Genomic DNA, 25,752 nt, shown 5'->3' on the forward strand with positions numbered 1-25,752 from the left:
ATGGAACAATGTGTGTCATGAAGTACCAGCCTCAGACCAGACAGTATCGTTTCTTATCAGTACAATGTTGTGCAGAATTCATCCTGTCTCTCAAGTTGTCCTTTTGAAACCAGTCAAATTTAGAACTCAGTTCCTCTGTCATTTTTCTGTGTGAAATTATGCCTTTCTGGGTGAATATGTTTCACAGAAGGCGAAGCAAAATATTATGCCCAGGCTTGAATAACCTGGCACCAAAAACTGGAGCTGAGTTCAGACAGGCATTTTATACACTTTTTGTGCTCACGTGTAATTGATGGCCTTTGCTGGCTGGTCTCCTTGCTTTCATTATAGAATTGCACCTTGGAACGATCAGGTTAGCTAGAAATTTGACAACGTAGAACAAATTAGATTATACCACAGTACAGGCCCTTCGGTCCTTGATGTTGCGCTAACTTGTGAGACCAATCTGAAGCTCATCAAATCTACACTATTCCATTCTTGCCCATATGCCTATCCAATAATCATTTAAATGCCCATAAAGTCTACTATAGTTGCAGGCAGTGCGCTCCACACCCCTACTAATCTGAGTAAAGAAACATCTGCCCTATATCTATCACCCTTCAACTTAAAGCTATGTCCTCTCGCTAGCCATCCAAGGAAAAAGACTCTCACTGTCCAACCTATCCAACCCTCTGAATAGATGTCTCAATTAAGTCACCTCTCAACCTCCTTCTCTCTAACAAAAAACAGCCTCAAGTCCTCCAACTCTTCTTCCTAAGACCTTTCCTCCATACTAGGCAACATCCTAGTAAATCTCCTCTGAACGCTTGCCAAAGCTTCCACATCCTTCCTCTAATGTGGGTGCCAGAATAGTGCACAATACTCCAAGTGCTGCCGCATCAGAGTTTTGTACAGATGCAGCATGACCTCATGGTTCCAAAACTCAATTCCTCTACCAATAAAAGCTAACACACCATATGCCTTCTTAACAACCTTCCAACACACATCAAAATGTGAGTCAAGTGTAGTCAAATGCTAAAGGTAGGGTCAGGGAGAGGAGAACAAATAAGCCACCAATGCAGTGCGTTTCAACAGAAGTGTTAACACCTCTCAAGTCCAGCACTGGGACAACTCACATAATGGAGATTTCCACACCCTGAATCGCAAGATGCCTAAAGTCCTACTGGTGTGGAAAATAAGAAATTAAGGAACATAAATGGCCAGTATTTCAAGAGCAGATGCATTTCTTTGCTTACATTTGGCTTCAGCATACAGGGGGTGATCAAAAGAATTAAAAAGATAATATTTGTGTTATGTACAGAGACCTCACTCAGCTGTTTGGGATATAAACCATCAATTTAGAGGTAGCATCAGACAGAACCCTTCAATGTTTGAGCTCAAGCACAGAAGTGAAATCAATTTAGTTGAGTTTTAAAAGGCACAATAACTCAGATCTGAAAAGCTAAACTGGAAAGACATGTTAAGACATTGTTACCCTATTTGATTTGACGTGGGGCTCGACTCAAAGGTTTGATGTGAATCCTTTCAATGTTATGGTGATCCTTTGCTGCACTAATCAGCAAATGTGGGGATTTACGTAAAAGACTTTCCACTCTGCCAATTCCTCGTATCCCAATGGTGTTAAAATCAAAACACTTCTTCAGCAACTAATTTTCCAGTACATTAAAGCCGTACAACCATTCACAACTCCCTCAGTCTTCCCTTGTAATGCTGGGACTTCTAAAATCCAAACATGATGCCACTTAATTACTAGCTCCAGGTTGCTCATTTTAACCTTGATATGTTGCAACTGGGACTTGGGCCTTGAACTTTCAAAACAAACATACTTTCAGTCCCAATAATGTTTAAGTTCAGACAAACTGAACTCTTAGAAATTCTAGTTCTGTGTTTCCCTGATAGTTTGATTATAGCAATGTATAACTTAGACATTGCAAAAGTTCAGAAACTTTGGGTAATTTCATGTGCTTTGAAAGTGTAATATTCTACAAATTTGTTTAAATTGATTGATGAGGCAGTAGTTAGCTTGGTAATGAGGTAGTTTTGATTACCTTTCCTCTTAGATTGTGAGCAATCAGTAATTCAGTAGTTTGTCTTTGTTACTGTGCTGGAGTATTTGATCTTTTACGGACAGGAACAAAGAATTAAAATGTAAAAGACAGGTTGGGTTTTATAGGAAAAATGCCTCTGAGGCTGAAAAGCCCCATGAGATCAGAATACAGAGAAGTGTGTTTGAAACCAAGCAAGACAGTTCACTGAAATGTGGCAGTGTGGTATGTTCTTTATTTTAGTCTTAATATGACAAAACTATGCATATTTCAACTACTGATTTGTATATCTGACCTAACTATGGAATAAAGCAGCTTAATAATTCAAGCCAAGACTCCATACCAAGTAAAAGTAGTCAACGTGAACAAATAAACAGGACAGAGAATTTGTTCAAATAACATCCATATGCTATGCCATCACACAAATAGATACAAGGTTGAGTAGTGAAACTCCCAGAAAGGCAACAAGTTCTGATCACTTAATGGAATGACTAGCATCACTAAATCCAAGCAGGTATTTACCTGACCTGAATTTCTAACAACATTTATGTAGAGCCTTTAACACAGCAATATATCCCATGGCATCTTACAAGATAATTCTTAAATAAAATTTGACAGGGACCTACAATGGAGATGGTGGGACCAATATCAAAAAGCTTCATCAGAGATTTGTTTCAAAGTGCATCTGAATAGAGGAGAGATAGAAATGTTTAAGGAGGAAATTCTAGAACTTTGGTCTGGGCAGCTAAAGGTGAGAAGTCAATGATGGAGAAATTAAAGTAAGAGATGTGCAAGAAACCTGAATCAGAAGAGTGCTGAGATCTCAGTGTTGTATAGTTGGGGACAATACGGAGATAAGGAGCAACATCGACCAGGAAGAGATTCTGAAAAAGGATGAGAATTTTAAAATTGTGTTGCAGTTTGACTTGGAAATACTGCTAGTTAGTGAGCACGAAGGCATCTTACTATGAGATTAGACATAGGAAGCAATATTAGATGATTTTAAGCTTACAAAGGGTGCAAGGACAAGTTTGGTCAACAGAGTATTGAGGTAAACCAATCTAGAGATAACAAAGATGTGGATGAGCATTTCAGCAGCATTTCTGATGTTGAGGATAGGGCGATGCATTAAGGATGGAAATTGGTAGTCTCTTTGAGGTGTTATCAGGGTTGGGAGGTACAGGTGTGTGTTCAGCACTCCATTGAGTCAATTAATCACTGGGACAGCAGGAGGGTAAAAATAATCAAAGACAGAAGGATTAGAGAGCAAGGGTAGAAAAATAAGGCAACTATCCCATTCCTGGCCATTAAAAAGTGATCCATATTGCAAGCGCTCGCTCTCTGTCTCTCTCTCTCACACACACACACACACACACACACACACAGAGGAGATGGTTCCGCAGGCAGTGTTGTGTCAATATTCTGTATTCAGTTGCCCATTTCTAAAGCAAGTTCAAGTTAAGATGGAATGTCAGCCTTTTAACCACACAACTTAACATTGAAACATCCCAATAAGCAAGAATGCTGAATCCACCCTTCAGCCTGGCTTCAGGAGAACAAAGTCAGACTTGTGTTATGATTGGACCACTCCTTACAAAATACAGATTGACTTTGACCTCCCTGGTCAGAATGGATGAATGGCACATTGGGTACTGAAGATAAATATGGAATTTTATATATCACTTTTCCAAATCTGTGCTATCCAATACATTGCCCCCATTTTGTAAATTAACCATTAAGATCTGGTAATAATTGTGTCTCTGATCATTAAGGCAATAAATAATCAAAGCCATCAGCACTTGTGCTGAGATATTAATTCACATGGCATATGCATGCGAACTTTAACTTTTTAATGTATTTGTTTGAGAAGTGGAAAGACTAAAGTCAGAAGATGCAAGTAGCTTTGATCATCGAGTGCACTTTAGTTCCTAAATAGTGGTAGCTAACCATCTCCCCTTGACATTCAACGGCATCCCCATTTCAATTTCCTAGGGGTTACCATTGACCATGAACTGAACTGGATTCGCCAAATGAATACTACAATTAAAAATGCCTGTCCAGCCACCTTTAAAGGTACTTTCTAACCTGTAAGCTCTAGTGTCAAGAGGACAGGCCAGCAGATACTTGGGAACATAACCACTGGCAAGTTTCCCTCTAAGCCACACAACATCCTGACATGGAACCAGATCACCGTTCCTTCATTGTCATTGGTTCAAAATCCTGGAATGCTCTCCCTAACAGCACTGTGGTTGTACACTACATGCACTTCAGTGGTTCACTATTAAGGACATACTATAACTGCTGGCCCAGCCAGCGATGTTCAAATTCTATGAAAGAATAAAAAATTAATAAGGCAAAATAAATAGATAAACTATTTTTACCTGGAGTGTATTATGTCCAAGTTGTTTTCCACTAAAATGATTATATATAGCTAAAACAGTGAGGTAGCCACACCCTGTGATCAGTCAGCAATTGTTATTTCAACTCGGAGAAAGTGAGGACTGCAGATGCTGGAGATCAGAGCTGAAAAATGTGTTGCTGGAAAAGCGCAGCAGGTCAGGCAGCATCCAAGGAGCAGGAGAATCGACGAGAAGGGCTTATGCCCGAAACATCGATTCTCCTGCTCCTTGGATGCTGCCTGACCTGCTGCGCTTTTCCAGCAACACATTTTTCAGCTATTGTTATTTGTCAATCATTGTCTTAAAATTGGCTCCAGTTCTGCTTAGTCCATCCTTGTAGCTCGGATATTAATTTTTAGGTATTGCCCATTTTGCACTTGGGGAGGAAACTGCACCAAATTGAAAAAGAAAAAGTGCCATGTTATTAAGGAGGGACATCAAACAAAATGTTTGATCACAATGTCACCCATTCAAGTCAGACAAGAGGGTGCCTTATTATGCAGCTTTGAAAACCTAATTTCCTCAAGCAGTTTGCTCTCATATAGTGAATTAGTTAATCTGGATTGAAGAAATTAGATTGATTAAACCCAGATAAACGGCTCACAACCACATGCCTAGGAAGCATTGTGAACTATTAAATGCAGCAAAATTGCATTCAGACCCTGTAAGTACAGACCCTGGCATTACCATCAGGTCAAGGAACCAACACTAGTTCCACAAGGCATATGAGTGCATGCTGAAGAAATACAAGGGAATCTAGAAATGAGGTACCAACCTGATGAAGGTATACAGGACCTACATGCATGGTAAATAGTTGAGACTGTGGGCTATAGATATATTATGCCATCCTGTGACATCCTGAATGATGGTGGGCAATTAAACACTAACCAGAGGTGGAAACTTTATAAACAATCCCACCTTTAATTAAGGCACAGGCCAGTTTGCTGATGCAAGCATTGACAACCTCCTTCAAACAGAAGCAGGAAGTGAATGATGCAGCATAACAGAGAGGTCCAGAAGGCCTTTGATAATGTGCCATACAGAAGGCTGCTAAATAAGATAAGAACCCATGGTGTTAGAGGCAAAGTATTGGCAAAGACACAGTGCGGAGATAAAGGACTTTATCAGGATGGCAACAGGTAGCTAGTAAAGTATCACAAGGATCGATGTTGGGACCACAACTATTCACATTATACATGCACAATGTGGACGAAGGAAAAGTGGGCATTGTTGATACATTTGCAGATAACAAAGATTGGTGGGGATGACAGGTAGCACTGAAGTTAGCAGGGAAGTTGCAGAAGGACTTGGACAGGTTAGGAAAGTGGCGAAGAAATAGCAGATGGAATACAATGTGATAAATTGTGAGCTTATGCACTTTGGTAGGAAGAAGAGAGGCATAGATTATTTTCTCAACGGGAAAAAGGTTCGGAAATCTGAAGCACAAAGGGACTTGGGGGTCCTAGTTCAGGATTCTCAAAGTTGACATGAAGATTCAGTTAGCAGTTAAGATGGCAAATACAATGTCAGCATTTATTTCAAGATGGTTACAAACAAGAGCAGATGTACTTCTGAGGCTGTCTAAGGCTCTGGTCAGAGTACATTTAGAATACTCTGAGCAGTTTAATGTTCCATAACCAAGGATGGATGTGCTGACATTGGAGAGGCCAAGAGGACTTTTACACAAAAGTGAACCCTGAGACAAAGGGCTGGCATATGAGGAGTGGTTGAGGACTCTGGATCTATAGTCATTAGAATATAGAAGAATGAGACAGAAGAGAGAAGGGCCTGGATACAGAGGACATCGAAAACATGATGCCACTGGGTGGAGACACTAGGACTCGAAGGCACAGCTTTAGACTGAAGGGATCACCCTGTAGAATTGAGATGGAGGAGGAAGTTCTTCAGCCAGAGGATGGCAAATCTGTGGGACTCGTTGCCACAGAAGCTGTGGAGGCCAAGATTTGTTGAGTTTTTAAAGACAGCGATAGATAGGTTCTTGATTAATAAGGGGATTAAGGATTCTAGGGAGAAGGTAGGAGAATGGGGTTGAGAAATAGATAGCCATGATCAAATGATAAAGCAGACATAATGAGCTGAATGGTGCAATTTTGCTCTTATACCTCAGTCTTATGGTCCCTCACTTCAGAAGCAAGTGTTCAGCCAATTTGATTTTGTGTGATATCAAATGGGGAAAGCACTGGATGCAGTAAAGACCTTGGGGCCTGACCACGTCCCAGCTTTACAACTTAAGACTAGCACTCCAGAAGTAGCTGCAGCCATGGTACAGCTGCAATGCTGGCATGTACACAATATTGAAAATTGCCCAGGTATGACCTCTCCTCAGAATACATGACAAATCCAACGGGCACTGATTGGAGTCATCCAGGCCAACCATTTAGCTCCAACGTAGGAGTTCCTCAAGAAAGATATTTTCTAATCAACCTGTTCAGACATAATTACACATCTCTGGAGCAAATGGGACATGAACCCAGGCTTTATGGCTCAGAGGTAAGGACACTACCATTGCACCACATGAGCCCCGAGTTGCTTAAGGAAATGTCCAAGTTCCAATCACCTTCAGCTGCTTTATCATTGGCCACTTCCATCATAAGGTCACAAGTGGGGTTTTTGTTGATAACTACACATGTTTAGTACCATTCGCAACAGTTACTGAAACAAACAGACAGTCTGGGTCGCATGCAGCAAAACCCAGGCAACTTTCAGGCTTATGTTGATACATGGCAGAGGCAGGGAATTCAGTCATTTATCTCACCTCTTGACTCCCCAGAGTCTTTGAAATCACTACAAGGTATAAGTCACAAAGGCAATGGAATACATTGCAATTGTCTGAAGAAGTGCAGCCTAAGAATCTCGACCATATCCAGGTTGCACAGCCCAGTTGATAAGTACGCGAACCACTACACAGAGTGACAGCAGCATTGCACCATCGGCATCTTTAATACTCTTGCGATAGTTCTTTCTTAAACATGACCTCCACCACCTAGAATGGAGGGTTCTTGCATGGGAACACCTGAGAGCCCCAGTGAGGCACATCTATCTTTATTAGAACTATATCACCATTCCTTCAGTGTGACCGAGTCAAAATTCTGGAATGCTCTCCCTAACGGCACAAGACAATGTTCCCACAACATATGGACTGCAACAATTCAAGGAGGTAGGTCATCATCACTTCATCAAGGGCAATTAAGGATGAGCAATAAATGCTGGCCTGGCCAAACATACCACACAAGAAAGAAAAAATAAAGCAGGATCAAGACCAAAGTTGGCACAGAAAGGAGGACTTACCAACTAACGCACAACAATTCAGTTTTAAAATCTGATGTACCAGAAAGTGGGCCATCCACTTTCCCTTTCCCGGCTTTTACTTGTGAAACAACAGACAGTCCTTATGTGCTTAATAACTGCACAAGTACTTAATCACCTATACAATCCACTGACATGACAGTCATAGTTAATTGCCCAATGTATACTCAGTTCATTTGAAATGAATACTTGATCCAAATAAAGTCAAAGTTCACACAAGATTAGGAGTTTCAAGAACATTGCTCCTATGCTACCACTCACATGTTAGAGCATTTTTAACTCCCTGTGCTGATGAGCAACTCCATAAGGACAATGTTATCCAAAATATACCTTAAGGGAAGTAGGACAAGACACCAATTGGCTAAAGTCCCTCCATGCCAACCTGTTAGAAGACAATTTCAAGTTGGATGGAGACTGCTCAGCATGACAATCACGGCACTTATTCACACAAGATTACTGACTATTTTTAAAACGCAAATTGAAACCAGCAGGTTTTGGTTGATTCACTATTAAAGAACATTGTCATTTCACAAACCAACAGTTGGATTACACCACATAATATTTACAAGAACTGGGGGTCAGTTAGCTCAGTTGGCTGGAAAGGAGGGTAATGATGCAGACTAGTGCCATCAGCATAGGTTCACAATTCCTGCACTGGCTGAGGTTACTATGAAGCACGCCCCTTCTCAATCCCTCCCTTGCCTGTGGCAGGGTGACCCTCTAGTTAAACCACCATCAGTGTTCTCTCAATCTAATGCGAGAGGAGCCTTATGGTCGGTGAGAGTATTGTAACTGTACTTTACTGGAACATTAATGTTAGCACCTATTCCTCAAGATATTGTGCAACCCATCTTAATCTTAGTCACAGTCCTTAAGGCCATTTATGTTGCAAGAGGCCAAGCCACAAGTTCAGCTTCACGACAGGTTGTGTCCCCCATTAAGAGATTTCCCATATTTGACACAGCAATATTTGGATGCTAAATGGGCAATGGTATTAGAGATACTGGGAAAAGTAGGCCGTAACATATAGGGCTCATTGCTCCACACTGATGGTAATGTGCATACATTGGTAGATTTTCTACACAGGGGAGAGCATACACAAAGATATCAAAGGAATGTTGGAGAAATTAGCTTGGAGTGTACAGCAAGAATTACTAGGTGAGGTCATAACCTACAAGAACCAAACTCAGTCAGGTGCTACACCCTTACAAGATACAAAACAACTCAAAACATTGTCATTAATTTAGCTTCCTTCTAAGTTCTTACATTTTAGACACAAATACGAAATATCACCACTCACCTGGCAAATCCTGTAGAGCCATTTCCACATATGAACAACCTTGGTTTCCAGAGTAGCAATTTGCCCCCCTAGATGGGAAGAAAAAAAGTGTAGCTTTTAATAAGGATATTTGCAATTTTCTCTGTTAGACAGTCAATACAAGTTGATTACAGATAAAGTGGACTAGAGACATAACTAAAGAGTGACCTTAGCAGACCCCCAACTCTCTGTAGGCAAAAAATGAAGCCTGGGATCTTGTCTCTCCAAACAGCGCCTTCCTGGCTCTGAAGTTGGAGAAGTTTATCTGAAGTTTTAAAATGCTTGAAGAGTTCTGTAAATAGTCTTTTGGGACCAACTTCTGAAATAGCTATTCAATGGCTTGATCAAATAATCTTGTACTGAAACATTCTACACAGACTGATGATGAGACTTAGTCAACAGACTCTCAAAAATGTTAAAAAAATACAAGCAGTTCAAGAGACAATAATTTATGTCTACTTCATGGAACACATCACTGTTAAAATGGAAGTGGCACTTCACTCTTTCAGCATTTATACAAAGAAAAAATATTTTGGGAAACGGTGAGATGGTGAAATGCTTCTCTCTTGCTAAGGCCTCATATCTGTTGACATTGAAGTGTATTCTCAAATTTCATTCAAAATATGGTTAAGATACAGCTTCAGAATTTTGGTTAAAAATCACACAACACCAGGTTATAGTCCAACAGGTTTAACTGGAAGCACACTAGCTTTCGGAGCACCGTTCCTTCATCAGGTGATTGTGAACAATATCTGGAGGAACGGGTACACCCCAGTCCAACACCGGCATCTCCAAATCATCAGATTTTTGGGTTTGACTTCACAATCTTTTAATGCAGACCATGAGAACTTAGAAAATAAGGTGTTGTGGATTGTGCGGGATGAATGAAGCAAGGCTGAGACAGAAGAGGGCAGGAGTATGAAGAGAGTTGTATTTTAGTTAGGTAAACAATTAATCATGGATAACCATAATCCCTTCTTGATTGTTTCAGAAATTGGAGAAGAAATTTCCAAGTTCTTCAGCCTGAAATTGGTCACAAATTACCTTTCTGAAATTTTGCCTCCCTATGAGACTGAGGTGCTGATTGAAGGGATCTAACGGTCTTTTCATACTTTTCCACTAAACTATCATCACTCTCCCCAGTCACCAATACAATGGCCCAGATATTCTGGTGGCCAGATAATCATTGAGGCAACGGGACCACATGGAATCCCTGAAACACCTGGCTTTGTGGGAATTGCCTAGAAAATTCTGATTGGAAACTGCCTGGTATCTGGAAACATATTGAAGATGGTCTCTAAAGTCAAACTTTGGAAGCTTCAGCAATCAATTAAGCTTATAGCTGGTCCCCAATTTACAGATGCAAATACTTATGGTCTACAGGGGTGTATTAGTATTAACTTTAAATATCCAACAAACTCATCTATTTGCACTAATGAATGGCTATTTTACATTGGAACATAATATAAAACAACCTGCATATGGATTGATTTATGACTGCACTGAAGAGAGGAACCTATTTGTAACTCTGAAAGTGTTTGTAATAATAATCTATGTAAAATTATAGATAATTTAAAAACCTACTATAACTCTTGGATAACTACTAATTTGGCCATTCTACTTGCTGGAATATACACCTGTCTGATCTGAAGCCACCATCTGATTTGTTAATCACACTCTGCTTGCTAGACAAGACAACCACTTGAACCAACTGCATTCCCTCAAGTTGCACTGGACCAGTCCAGCATGTAACACACTAGTCAATTAACAATCACAGTCATAGAGATGTACGGCACAGAAACAGACCCTTTGGTCCAACTTGTCCATGCCACCCAAATATTCCAACCTATCCAGAAATCAGGAGACAAATCTAAACATAATTATTCTACATCATGCTGTTAGATTGCCCTGGAAATGAACAAATAAATTCCTAACCTAAACTGGACTGGCCTGGCCATAATTAGTTCACTTACTTGGAAAAATATAACTGTTTAAAAAGCTCACTACACACCTTTCCAACTTCTAAAGAATATTTTGATCTTCCTTAGTTGAGGTAGGATGTAAATACCGAGCCAATTGAGAAACATGTGCACATCATTAAGCCCAGCTCTGATGTACATCCTAAATGAGTAGGCCTGCTGCACTCATATCTTTCTAGAGTTTCCCATACACAAATGGGAGGAGCACACTCCCTCCTGTATGAATCATCACGTTCAGTGGGCATGAGGGGGAACTGGAGAAAAATACAGTCAAGTAGGTTGTTAAACTTATTTGAGATCCTTTGGATACAAACTCTTCCAATAGGGAAAAAAGTGGAGATGTAGAATAGGATTACTAGAAAACCATGTAATACCTTTTTCACAATGATTGTTTTAAAACTAGTTCTAAATTTAAACCAAGCAAGCCTACTGTTAACAGAAAACAGATTAGCTATATAAAGTGAGCCGTTAGCATGGAAGAAATGTTAACCTGCAGATCAAAATTCATGATTTTTGAAAATAACAATGTATTTATTCAAATACCTTCCTAAAGTTGCAGCCTTAGGATATCTATAAATGTATTTATGCTTACAACTTACGAAACATGAAAAAGGAGAAACAGATAGCTGCTCATGTTAGGGGTGTGCAGAATGTAGGTTTTGAGGAGGTTTTTAAGGACAATGAGCAACATTACAAGGTGGAAGGGATTAGGGAGTTTGAAAGTCAGGGTGAGAAAACTGAAGTGTGGCTCTGACATCAGAGGGTAGAAATATGAAGATGGAACACAAAGGAAGTCAGAATCAGAATTCAAAATGAGGAGACAGTTCTCAGTATGATGGTGCTGCAAAGTTCAGATGGAGTGGACTGTAAAGTATGGAAGACAACCTGCAGAGATTAATTAAATGGGAAAGGGTAGATGCAGGGTAACAGAATTTCACTGCGGAGATCAGAAAGAAATTGCAAATGCAAAAATTAAACAAATCATAACAAGCAAGTTAATAAGCAGTAGTTCTGTCAGATCTGAAAAAGGAGAGAGTGGAGTTACTTTGCCAGGTTATTTGTGTACCACAAACAATCGCCTGGCATTACACTTAAATAGAAGTGAAAAGGATTCAGTTTGTTCTGAGGAATGGTCTTGGAAATAGCAATCCATCTATTCTGCTTGAAATGCTAATGTTGTGAATTTTAAGCAGTGAGAAATTTCAAATGTCTATCGTTGTGATGCTGAATGCAGTGTCATCCAAACAACTACTGGAAGGTTCAGAGACCAGCAAAGGAAAAGACTCATAACAGCAATTTGTAAGGTATATGAGACTGTGACTCAGTCACATTTCACTTTCAAAACTGAAAGACAGCCATGGACCAGGGACATAACCAGGTTCAAAGCCTTTACTGCACTGAGTTAGCTAATTCCAAATAAGACAATGATTAAATGCCACAACTGTGATTGGGGAGAAGGAAAACAGGCTTCCAACCGATTGCTACAAAAGAAACAGATGGAAGGGAGATGGGTCTAAGAAACGATCGAAGTGTTAAATATTTTGAAAGGAACTTCCCTACTGATATAGGATGTAAAGTGACATAACCTTAAATTTAGGGCCAGGTCTTTCTAGGATTGAAGTAAATAAATACTTCCTTCAAGCACAAGGTGATAGGAGTGTGGAATTCAGTAATTGATTTGATTTGTTACTGCAAAACAAAACTGAAACCAATAGCTTCCTTTTACAATGCATTTTAATGTTTCTGTCCATATAGCCCAAAAAGAATTAGAGCATATTCTAATGCACCTTTTCCTTCCCCTACAAACAGAGCTTCAATCAGTATCAAATATCTCTTAATCACTTTGTAAATAAAACACACCAGAATGAAATACAAGTCACAGACAGACAAATTCGGAGTACAGCTACAATTGTCAAAGAGTAGCCTTTAAATTACAAGGTTCATTAATCTAGTCTATTCTCCCGATGGTTGAGGTTAACTGACCAGACGTCTGACAAAGTAAACAAAATGGCTGCACTTAACCTCTTGAGGGCCACAGTAGCTGTTCCCTCATTCTAAACTACAATTACAAAATTAAGCAGTTTTTTGCCAGTCAATTCTAAGAGTGATGAAATTAAATTCCCTTTTCTTGCTTTCATTATACTTTAAGAATGTAATTTTCAAAAGTTAAAGCACATTCCAAAAGTAAATGTAAATTTTGCTTCTTTTCTCCTTTCACGAAAAGAAAACTGAAGAGGTAGGGGGCTAGACTACGAAACTAATTTGAACAGCTGAAAAATAAAACCTCTGTCACCAAATGCAGCTGTGGTTCTTTTCCAACAATGCACTCACTCATCAGTGTCCCTCACTTCCAGGCACATATATAGACACACACATATACAATGGAAATGCAGAGAACTGCCTGTATCTAATTGGTTTGAAGATAGATGCTGATAAAGCTCTGCAGTCAGTAACGTAGGTCCCAGGGCTGTCCAATATTTAAATATATGCCACACTTATAATGGATGCTGTCATCTCTCAGCAAGCCTGGAAAGGAAGCTCTCCTAATTGCAATGTCTCAAACTTTTCTCTGCCAAGGAGAAGCTGGGGTTGGAAACATAAGAAAGAGGACTCCTAGACACCAAGAATGTTTCACCTCCAGCAATACATCCATATAACTGAGGATCAGCAAGATGACAGATTGAGAAAAGCAAATAATCATTATCTCCATTGAACCTGACCAAGGAGTTAAATTATAACCAGCTGATGGACTGGAGATAGAGCTCATATTCCTACCATTCTTGGCCAAAAACACTTAATCCTATTATGATTTTAAAAGTTAAACCTTCATTTTTTGGACAATTGATGGTGTAAGAGTGCACAAAGGATGACCCATGAGCACTGCAGGACAAGTGGAATAAGGTCAATTTCCTCAGTGAAATGAAGTACCTATATTTTAAAAAAAGTTTAAAATTAATTTAATGCTGCAGACATCATGGGACAGAAATCTGGTTTGGGCGATGGCATGAAGCAACTAAAACCAAATTTTACTCTGCATCCAATTAATCTGATTACCAGACAATAATGAACAAATAATCTAAGACTGCCCACTTTGTGACATTGCTCCAAGAAAACATTCAACCCCCACAACCATTACAAAAAGTAATTTACTCTCCACTTACTCTACTGGCTGCCAGTTCATGCCTACAAGCACACTAAGGTGACCTGAAACAAAATCCTTACACTATTTTTCTCTCTGAACTCAAAGAGGTCATTCAGTCTACAAAGTCAGTGCTGGTGCTAGCAAATGAAGCCATCTATTCTGATCTAAATTACCTTGCCCTTTCATATAGAGTCTTACAATCAAATATCTTTGAATTTTCTTCCTTCATAAATTATAATAGAGCTTCTAGCTTTATGATAGGTTATTAGAATATGGAATACTCTGTGGGGATTATAAGAAGTTATCATCCTGTTCATTCTTGATGACACCAGAGCCAATTCTCCACCCATTTATAATGGTCTCCAGTAAATAGAAAGATTTGTTAATTTTGAAAACCTCTGTTCAAATCACCTTTTTGGCATTCCAGTGAAAAACGATGCAATAGTTTGAGATATTCTTCACAAATCTTTCCTTCGTATCATTCCTTACTACAGTGGCGAATCTTTCTTATTTTACCAGAGCGTGTTTAAAATTGTGACAGGATCATAGAAGTGCAAATTATTTAAATTGAGAACCTAGGAATAACGGGACAGGTGATTCAGCCCCTCAAGTTTGTTTTTTGTGAATTATTGATATTGACATCTCCAGAGTACTCTGGCTCTAATTTTAAGATTAAACCCCTGATGACCCCTCGTCCAGTCTCAACAGAGAAGGGAGCTCTCGCCATCAAATCCTTTCATCATTTTAAATGTCTCAATTATATCACCCCTTAATGCTTAATATACATGGTATACAAGGCTAGTTATGCAAATTTTCTTCATTTTCATTATGGGCTGAAGTTTTGGTGTGAAGGAAGCACATGACAATCACCACTATCAAGTGCTGTTATTGAACTACATCTACTTTTTTCTAGGGGCAAAGTTAGCTGTGTAAGAAAACTGAAAAGCAGCTAACATTCGATAGGAGCAGGATTAGGATATTTAGATCCTGAGCCTGTTCTATCAAAGCTGATTATCTATCTCAACATCCTAGTCCTGTGCTATCCCCAGATCCCTTGATATCATTATTAACTAGAATTCTATCAACCTCAATCTTGAACTTAATGACTGAGCTTCTGTGGATCTCAAGGATCTGGAATCCAAAAGATTCACCACTCAAGCGGCATTTCTCCTTCATTTAATCCTAAATGGCTTGCCTTTTATTTGGACACTATAGGAGGGAAGGGTTACTGCAATAACATTGCTGAAACAACTGCAGAAGTTAAATGCCTAAGACCAGATCATCTGCCCATGCCCTCAACTAGAAGCAAACAGATGCCATGGGAAAATCTAGAGAAAGGAAATAAAGATAAAAATGTCTTAAAAGAACCAATAGAGAAAGCTCAAATTACTTCATAATAACTAACTGTAAACAGTTTATCTTGGAGCTATCTTTGCAAGCTTCCAGATTGGCAGCCTCTACTTTAACCATTGCACATAATAGATAGTACAGTTTGTAACTTCTAGAAGATGGAAAAAAAATCAACTGAGGGGAAAAGATGACCATTCAATATCCAACTCCAACAAAACGTGGCTGCATGCCATATAACCCAGGAACAGTCATAGCTTTGATCCAGTGTGTATGGAGTGAACTGATTTCAGAGCAGTCTGGCATTACGAAAAAACCTCAGTCTGTTTTTTTTTCCCCCAGAGGAGAGAAGGGAAGAAAAAAGCAAAGGAGAAAAGATGAAACTGTAGCCAGTATTTCTGATATTCACAAAAGAATATGCATGGACATCAAGATAAACAATTTCCAATCATCATTGTAAAGCCAATACCTAAACTAAGGCCCGAAGAACAGCCACTTGGACAATGTTCAGGAAGTGGTTGGGCACATGGCCAGAAATATGGTATGTTGGTGCAGGAGGAAGACAGGAGAAAAATCTGTCGATAGGGATGGGCAGAAGAGTGAAGAGAAAGTAGGGTGGTTGGGGTGAGAAACAGGACTGGAGGACAAAGATATGGAGATATGACGAGGGCATTAAGCACAGATTATAAATCAATAAAGTCGTTTTAAAACAGAGATACAATAGACCACAAAGAAACACACTGCAAATTATGCTGAGTTCTGGAACAGTACCCAGACTCATTAACCCAGAGCATGTGTGATAGGGTGGGTGGGACAAAAAGGAGACTCTTATTTTGACACTGACAAGGTCTGGCTGCCAGCTGAGTTAAGTGCCACGACTGGGACTCAAGAATGGAGATAGTGGGGTGGAGAGAAGGAAAGAAAAACTCCCCATCGCACAAGCCCCTCAAACTCTTGGCTCGTTCCCAGCCCTGAAACCTCCTCCTGCCTCTCTCCTTTCAAAGGGAAACTGCTAGTGTCTGAGTGTTGTGGCAGTTTCTTTTGAACACACTGCAGTGGGCTTTCCCGCAGCACAAACTCCCCTGTGGAGAAGGTGGGGGGGGGGAGAGGGGGAGGGGGGTAAGGGGGAGAGGGGGGGTAGAGGTCCCTTTAAATCACACAAGTCACTCAATGTAACAAACCGCACCTACCGGCGGCCCAATGTGGCGGTCCGGCCAGGTTTGCAGGCGCTTTCCCCCAGCCTAGTCCCACTCCAGCCAGGCCGTGCCCACACTCTCCCTCTCCCACACCAGCCCGGGTACCCCCTCCTCCCCGAGCACCGGTCACTCGGCGAGAGGAACAAGTCCCCCGGTACTCGAGGTGGACCGCCGAACAACGCGCATGCGCGGGCCCACTCCCTCACCCCCCCCCCCCATCACTCTCTTAAAGGGACAGTGCACCTCACAGGGGAGCAGGAACGTGCTCAGCAAAAAACTCCATACCCATATTGATTGCACATACACACGTACACAATGCGACCCGTCTACTCTCTTTAATAGCCACCCCTTCCCGCTTAGAGTCACAGAGGCCCGCAGCACAGAAAAAGCCCCTTCGGCCTGTCAAGTCTGCTCCAGTCAAAAATATTAACTATTCCAATTACTCTAACTATTCTAAATAATCATAACTATTATAATCCCATTTTTCTGCACAGCCTTGAATGCCTTGGCATCACAAGTAAGCATCTAAATGCTTCTTAAATGTCATGAAGATTTCGACCTCTATCACCCTTTCAGGCACTAAGTTCCAGATTCCCACCACCCTCTAAGTGAAAAACGGATTTCCTCACATCACCTCTAAACCTTCGGCCCCTTACCTTAATTCTACGTCATTGATTTCTCCAGCAAGGGGAAAAGTCTTTGTCCAGCCTACCTGTGTCCCTGATAATTTTATGTGTCTCAACAATATCGACCCCATTCTCCTCTGCTCCAAAGAAGACCAGTCTGTCCAATCTTTCTTCATAACTACAACTCTCCTGCCCAGGCAACATATTGGTAAATCTCCTCTGCACCCTTTCTAGTGCTATCACAACCCTCCTATAAAGTGATTTCTTGAAATGTACACAGTACTCCAGCTGCAGCCTAAACAACGTTTCATACAGTTCCAACATAACCACCTTGCTCTTAAACTATTTACCTTGGTTAATAAAGGTTAACTATGGTGAACTATCCCATGTGCTTTCCTAACCACTTTGTCTACCTGTCCTTCTAGGTTAAGGAACGATGGTCAGGCATACCAAGATCTCTGATCCTTGGTGCTCTCCAGGGTCCTACCATACATCATGTATTCTTTTGCCTAGTTTCCACCTTAAGCAGCAGATTCCCTCACCCAGTCTCCCCTTAAATGCTATTCGTTTTCACCTGGCAACACATACTGCCTTCTTACCACTTTCTAGGTTGCAGTGACTGAAAATTTTGAACGTTGGAAAACATTTCACAGGATTTCTTAAATGTACAATCATGGTGAATAAGCTGATGATACAAGAACTTCTTGGTCAAATATGAAGGGCCTAAAAAGAGAGGTCAAGGGGTTTATGGAGGTACACCAGTGTGATTGAAATAGAGATGGGGGGTGGACAGGGGACTGTCCATCGATGTTATGCCAGTGAATTTGATACAAAAGTGTGGGGGTAATGCAGAACAAATTAATTTGGAGGTGTAGAGTGTGTGGGCAGCTTGAGATTACCTGAATGCAAGAATTTACAATTTTAAATGTGTGGTGTTCTGGTGAACCAGGAGAAAATGCACATGAAGGATAAGCAGCAATGGTAGAGTGTAGGTTAGATTGGAAAGCACGGAGATCAGGGTAACAAAGAGAATGTAGACTTCAGAAGCAGAGATATATGAAATAGAAACAGCAGTACACCATACAGCTCCTTGAGCTTGCTCTACCATTCAAAAGATCATAGCTGGTGTACTTCCATAGTCCTCACCTACACTAAACTTCAATTTCCCTGCCTAACAAGAATCTAACTACTTCGGTCTTAGAAATATCCACTGACTCCACCTTCTGAGGCATTGTGTTCTAAAGTCATGTATCCCTCAGAAAAAAATTCTCATTGTGGTCCTGAAAAAGTGATCCCCATTCTTGAAGCAGCATCCCCTCATACTTGGCTGACCAACAGGAGGAGATATCCTTGTCAAATGAGCTAAGGAAGGAGCAGTGGTAAGTGACATTGCATAGAAGAAACTAGACAACCTTGAGATGCAGATGACATGGAGTCAGAAACTTAGTTTGTGAATGCTGAGATCATGCACAATCTGGTTTAGCCAGGAACAGGGAGAAGAGTGTAGGTGTGCGTGGGTGTGTGGTGTTGGTGGTGGGAAAAGACACAGCTACGGGGCAAAGGTCCAGTCTGTGGTGGTGTGGGATGAGGGAGGTGTGTAATACCTTTCTGGTGGTGGGAAGATGAGAGATGAAAAAATTTAAAATTCTTAGATCGTACTCCTGCCCTTGGTGCAGCAATCCCTTCTGGAATCTGAAGGACAGCACAAGCTGTTCACTGGTTGAATTCTGAACAATGATCACTTTGGCAAGGTAACAGAGAACAATCCATGGAAGCATGCAACTTCAGGAGTAAAGGAAGGGGGTTGGGAAAGAAACCATGCTGTTTTCTCAGTAAAACAAAAGCTTGCTTATTATCCCTTAGAGATCATCATCAAGCTGGGGGTCATTTGTTTTAATATTCCTGATCAACCCCTGCCCCGACTCTGTAGGTTTAATTTTTAAAAAGTTCTTTTCTAGCTTGTGAACACAGTCACAGTAAAAAGTGGGAGGGAAGGAGCCACCAAAGATTCTCATTTTTGAATGGTCTCTTCTGGAAGTTGACCCTTGAGAAGTTGTGAGGAAGGGTCACTCAACCCTGAAATGTTAACCCTGATTTCTCTTCACAGATGATACCAGACCTGCTGAGCATTTCCAGTTTTTGTTTCTGTCTGCTGGACATGGTCTGGCTGCGTTTGGATGGCCTTTTTTTTCTTCCCCACAACCTCCTCCACTCCACTGCACATCCCTTCGTCCACCCCCCTCCCCCATCCCCAAATCAAACAGCCAATATTCAGGCTTATTGGAAAAAACCCTAAATAAATGAACTGATAGAAAGTATCTCAACACAAGTCTTTGCTCTTAGAGGTTTTTAAAAAAAATTTTACTTTTCTTAGTTGGGACAGAGAATTGACAATGCCAATGAGTAAGTAGCAGAGGTCACCAAGTCAGTCCTTCAAGTTGCTAGAGATACAATTCATCCATTTCACCAATATATTTCCCCCCAGTATCCTACATGAAGGACTCAATGCTTAGCCCATGATACCTATTTCCCCATTTACCATAAAAGCCATCTAACCCTGCATCACTCAGCTGCTGCTGAAATACTATCAGTGAGAACTGTGTCTGAAAGTGCAGCTGACCCAGATGCTGAGACTTAAATCATGTGCACCCCAGCCCTGTAGTAATTATGAATGAGAATGCTTTGTAATCCTGTTGTAGATTTTGAAATTCTGAGTTCAGTACAGATTCAAGAGTGAGATTAAACCTGGAAATCAAAGTAAATCAGCAGCTGTAGCTCTCTATTATACTGTTCAGCCTTAGGATTTGGTTTACATCAGAATCCAGATAACTGTCAGATCTACAAGGAGAAAACTAGCTGCTCTATTGACAGTGAATTTACTTCTGGTCTGTGAGCAACAAGCAGCCAATCCATAGAAGCAATGAAAAGGATTCAGTTAAGTGGGAAGTTCAGAAAGACTTAGATCTTCAGTTTTCAAAGGAGGCAAAAGAGTAAGTAAAACATGTACTTTTATGATCCCTTTCACATGGTAAAATGCACCAATGTGCTTCACAAGCATCACCAAACACTGAGAACAAGTTACCAAAAACTCAGTGTAAGAACATCATTAAGGAAACAGATTTGAGAGAGAATTCCAAAATTTAGGACTCAGGTCACCAGGGGATGGCTTGTAATTGTGCACAAAGGTTAAAACTGGAGGAGTGGAGCCTCCTGGTATTGCTAGATAAGGAACAATACAGGTTAGTGAGCAGCAGGATTTGATAAGTAAATCTGACACATTCTCAGACATGGACAGCAAAATTTTTCATAAGCTGAAGCTTATACAAGGCAGAAGAGGAGGGGCCAAGTAAATTTGAGTGATGAAATAAGAGTTCCTCCTCACTTACCAAACTCTGGCACAATGGTTATAGCAGTAATACTTGTACAAGGTAACCCCTAGTTCTGAATCCAGAGTTGCAACAATACCTTTTTTTTTTAAATTCACTTGTTGAATATGGGCATTACTGGCTGGGCCAGCATTTATTATTTGTTCCGAGTTGCCCTCAAGGTGAGCTGCCTTTTTGAACCACTGTAGTCCATGTGTTGTAAGGGGACCCATAATGCCCTTAGAGAGAGAATTCCAGGATTTGAACCAGTGACAATGAAGGAACAGTGATATATTTCCAAGTCAGGATGCTGAGTAGCTTGTTGCAGAATATGCAGGTGGTTGTGTTCCCATGTATCTCATGTGCCCTTATTCTTCTAGATGCAAGTGGCTGCGGGCTTGGAGGGTGCAGTCTAGAGATGTTCAGTGAATTTCTGCAGGCATCTCTTGGATATTGTATATCTGTGTGGAGGGAGTGGATGCTTGAGGATGTGGTGCCAATCAAGTGGGTTGCTTTGTCCTGGATGGTTGTCAAGCTTCTTGAGTATTGTTGGAGCTGCACTCAGGCAAGTGGGAAGTCAGGAAGTGAGTTACATGCTACAGTATCCCGAGGCCCTGACCTGCTCTTGTAGCCATTATATTTACATAGAGTCCAGCTGAGTTTCTGATCAAGACTAACCCCCAGGATGGTTATCGGGTTGGCGGGGGGGGAGGAGATTCAGTGATGGTAACACAGTTGAATGTCAAGGGGCAGTGGGTAGAGATGGTCTTCTATTGGAGATGGTCATCGCATGGCATTTGTGTGGGGTGAATGGTACTTGCCACTTGTCAGCCCAAGCCTGGAAACTGTCCAGATCTTGTTGCATTTGGACACAGACTGCTTCAGTGTCTGAGGAGTCACAAATGGTGCTGAACATTGTGCAGTCATCAGTGAACATCCTCACTTTTGACCTTATGATGGGTGGGAAGGTCATTGATGAAGCAGCTGAGATGGTTGGGACTAGGACACTACCCTGAAGAACCCCTGCAGAAATGGCCTAAAACTGAGATGACTGACTTCCAATATGTTTCTATATGCCAGGTATGAGACCAACTAATGGAGAGTTTGCTCCCCGATATGCATTGGTTCCAGTTTTGCTATGGTTCCTTGATACTACACTCAGTTAAACACAGGCTTGATGACAAGAGCGGTCACTCTCACCTCACCTGTGGAATTCAGCTCTTTTAACCATGTTTGAACCAAGGTTGTAATAAGGCCGAACCCAAACTAAGTGTCACTGAGCAGGTGCTGTGGATAGCACAGTTGATGACACCTTCCATTACTTTACTGATGATTAAGAGTAGACTGATGGGATGGTCACTGGTCAGGTTGGATTTGTTCTGCTTTTTGTATAGAGGACACAGGTGGACAATTATCTAAACTGTCGGGTAGAGTTCAGTGTCGCAGATGTACTAGAAGAGCTTGGTTAGGAAAGCAGAAAGGGCTGGAGCACAAGTCTTCAAGTGCTACTGCTGGAATGTTGTCAGGGCCCATAGCCTTTGCAGTATCCAGTGCCTCAAACCGTTTCTTAATATCATGTGGAGTGAATCAAATTGGCTGAAGACTGGAATGTGATACTGTGGACCATTGGAGGAGGCCGAGATGGATCAGCCACTTGTCACTTCTGGCGAAAGATTGTGCGGATGCTTCAGCCTTATCTTTTACATTGATGTGCTGGGTTCATCTATCATTGCGGATGAAGATGTTAGTGGAGGCTCCTCTTCCAGTGAGTTGTTTTAATTATCCACCATCATTCATGACAGGAGCTGGCAGGACTGCAGAGCATAGGTCTGATTTGTTGGTTGTGGAATTGTTTAGCTCTATCATTTGCTGCTTATGCTGTTTGGCTTGTAAGTAGTCCTGTTTGGTAGCTTCACCAGATTGACAGCTCATTATTGAGTATGCCTGGTGCTGCTCCTTGCATGTCCTGTTGCACTCTCCATGGAACTAGGGTTTGATCCCTTGGCTTGGTGGTAATGCCAAGTGGGAGATTTGTTGGTCAATGAAATTACAGATTGTGTTGTGCTGTTGATAGCCCATAACACCTCGAGGATGTCCAATCTTGAGGTGCTAGATTTGTTTTTGGTCTGTCCCATTTAGCACAGAGATAGCGCCACACATCATGATGGCGGGTATTCTCAATGTGAATACATGGATTTTGTCTCCATAAGGACTGTGTGGTGGTCACTTTTACTGATAGTCATGGACAGGGGCACCTGCAGCTGGCAGAGTGGTAAAGATTAGGTCAAGTATATTTTTTCTCCTCATTGGTTCCCTCACCACGTGCTGCAGACTCATCCTTTGGGACCTGACCAGCTCAATCAGTAGTTTTGTTGTCAAACCACTCTTTGTGGTGAACACTGAAATCCTCCACCCAAAGTAAATTTTGCACCCTCCTTACCCTCAATGCATCTTTCCAAGTATTGTTCAACATGGAGGAGCACTGATTTATTAGCTGTGGGGGGAGTGTATGTGGTAATCAGCAGGAGGCTTCCTTGTCCTTGTTTAACTTGATGCAATGAGACTTCATGGGGTCCAAAGTCAATAATGAGGATTTTCAAGGCAATTCCATCTCAACTGTGCCACAGGATATACCCAGAGATGGTGATGGTGGTGTCTGGGACATTATCTGTAAGGTAAGATTCCGTGAGTGACATTATGTCAGGCTGTTGTTTCTCTCATCTATGATTCAGCTCCTCCAATTTTGGTACCAGCCTCTAGACGTTAGTGAGGAAGATTTTGTAGGATCAACAAGGTTGTTTTTGCTGTTTTTGTTCCAGTGCCGAGGTCAACGTCAGATGGTCATTCTGGTCTCATTTCTTCGTTAAGACTTTGTAACAGTTGTTACAGCTGAGTAGCTTGCTAGGCCATTTCAGAGGGCAGTTGAGATTTATCCACATTGAAGTCACACGTAGATTTCATTAGGTCATTAGTGAACCAGATGGGTTTTCCCGACAATTGACAATTTTGAAACGGATTCGTAATTCCAATTTTTTTTTTACTGAATTCAAATTCCACCATCAGCCATAGCGTGATTGTACCTGGGTCTCCAGAACATTAGGCGAAAGTGAGGATTGCAGATGCTGGAGATTATAGCCAAGATTAGTGTGGTGCTGGAAATGCACAGCAGGTCAGGCAGCATCCGAGGAGCAGGAAAATCAACGTTTCAGGCAGGAGCCCGTCATCAGGAATGGGGATCTCCAGAACATTAGTTGAGTTAGTCTCGTGATAATAGCACACGGCTTCTTCTATAACTTGTTAATTAATTCAAAGATAATTTACAGCAGTATTGAGATGCCTGTGCCATCCCATCACATATGTACACACAATTCTGATGTATTCCTGGACACTGATCAACATGAATGATTTGCAATACATCTTGGGCATTATGGATCCCAAGAAAAAATAACATCAATAACTGTCCCTTAGATTGGAACCCCAAACTTCTCATCTGCCCACACCATTTTCCCCCAACTATCAAGCCTTTTGCAAGGCATACAAATGTCAGTTATATTAAGTACACAGTTTGCAGCACTGAAGGTCACAAGTCGAAACATCGAGTCATATACAGTTATTCAGTAAATGGCAGGACTATTAGGAGCATTGATATACAGAGGAATCTTGGGGTGCAAGTGCATAGCTCCCTGAAAGTGGCAACACAAGATGGTAAGGTGGTAAGTAAGTCATAAGGCATGCTTGCTTTCATTGGTCAGGGCACTGAGTAAAGAAGATGGCAAGTTATGTTGCAGTTATATAAGGCTTTAATTATACCACATTTGGAGTACAATGTACAGTTCTGGTTGCCCTAGTATAGGAAGGATGTGGAGACTTTGGAGAAGATGCAAAAGCAGTTTACTAGAATGTTGCCTGGACCGTAATGCATTAACTATAAGGAGGGTCTGGACAAACTTGGCTTGTTTCAGCTTATCGGAGGCTGACAGAAGTATACAGGTCATTCTGCTACAACGTGCGTTTTGCAAACGCAAATTCATGAGAACACGAGTGACAAATTAGAGACACTGTTTCTAAAGCGCAAACTTTCAAAGAATGTATTGGTTATATTGCGATTCCAGCCCCATTATTTAAATGGTGCTATTTTCTTATAAAACGAGAATGGAACTACTATTAGAGGAGAGCTTAAGCTCAAATTTGAAGATGGACTTTGTACTTCCCTCACTTCAATTCTATGAATAAACTGAATAATTTAGTGCTCTTCTCCTTAAAGAAAAAGATTTAGATGAGATTTGATGCAAGTGTTCAACATCATAGTTTCTGGGGTGGGGGTGGGGGGGAGAAAGAGAGAGAGAGGATGAGAGAGAGAGAGAGAGCTGAGAGAGCTGAGAGAGTGAGTGAGAGTGAGAGTGAGAGTGAGAGTGAGAGTGAGAGTGAGAGTGAGAGATCGAGGGATGGGAATCGAGATGGGTGAGGGGGAGAAAGAGAGAGTCATAGAGATGTACAGCATGGAAACAGACCTTTTGGTCCAACCTATCCACGCTGACCAGACATCCCAACCCAATCTCGTCCCTCCTGCCAGCACCCGGCCCATATCCCTCCAAACCCTTCCTCCTATTCATATGCCCATCCAAATGCCTCTTAAATGTTGCAATTGTACCAGCCTCCACCACTTCCCTCTGGTAGCTCATTCCATACCCGTACCACCCTCTGTGTGAAACAGTTGCTCCTTAGGTCCCTTTTATATCTTTCCCCTCTCACCCTAAATCTATGCCCTCTAGTTCTGGACTCCCCGACCCCAAGAAAAAGGCTTTGTCTATTTATCCTATCCATGCCCCTCATAATTTTGTAAACCTCTATGAGGTCACCCCTCAGCCTCCGACAGTCCAAGGAAAACAGCCCCAGCCTGTTCAGCCTCTCCCTATAGCTCAAATCCTCCAACCCTGGCAACATCCTTGTAAATCTTTTTTGAACCCTTTCAAGTTTCTCAACATCTTTCCAATAGGAAGGAGACCAG

At 41.3% G+C, this 25,752-nt stretch overlaps 1 protein-coding gene across 12 annotated transcripts in view; it reads right to left on the reverse strand.

Annotated features, from left to right (window-relative positions):
- Positions 1–25,752, reverse strand: part of gatad2ab (GATA zinc finger domain containing 2Ab) — a 147,947-nt gene that overhangs the window by 73,372 nt on the left and 48,823 nt on the right. For 11 of the 12 annotated variants that reach the window (XM_072594367.1, XM_072594364.1, XM_072594373.1 and 8 more), the window contains one exon: positions 9,072–9,139. In XM_072594367.1, coding sequence (XP_072450468.1) covers positions 9,072–9,093 — 22 coding nt within the window. In that variant the 5' untranslated portion in view covers positions 9,094–9,139. Of the gene's footprint in view, positions 1–9,071; positions 9,140–16,747; positions 16,918–25,752 lie in introns of those variants that run through there. The other variant, XM_072594368.1, reaches the window with a different exon arrangement.

Source organism: Chiloscyllium punctatum, chromosome 24 (genome assembly GCF_047496795.1).
Source record: "Chiloscyllium punctatum isolate Juve2018m chromosome 24, sChiPun1.3, whole genome shotgun sequence".
NCBI classification, from domain to species: domain Eukaryota; kingdom Metazoa; phylum Chordata; class Chondrichthyes; order Orectolobiformes; family Hemiscylliidae; genus Chiloscyllium; species Chiloscyllium punctatum.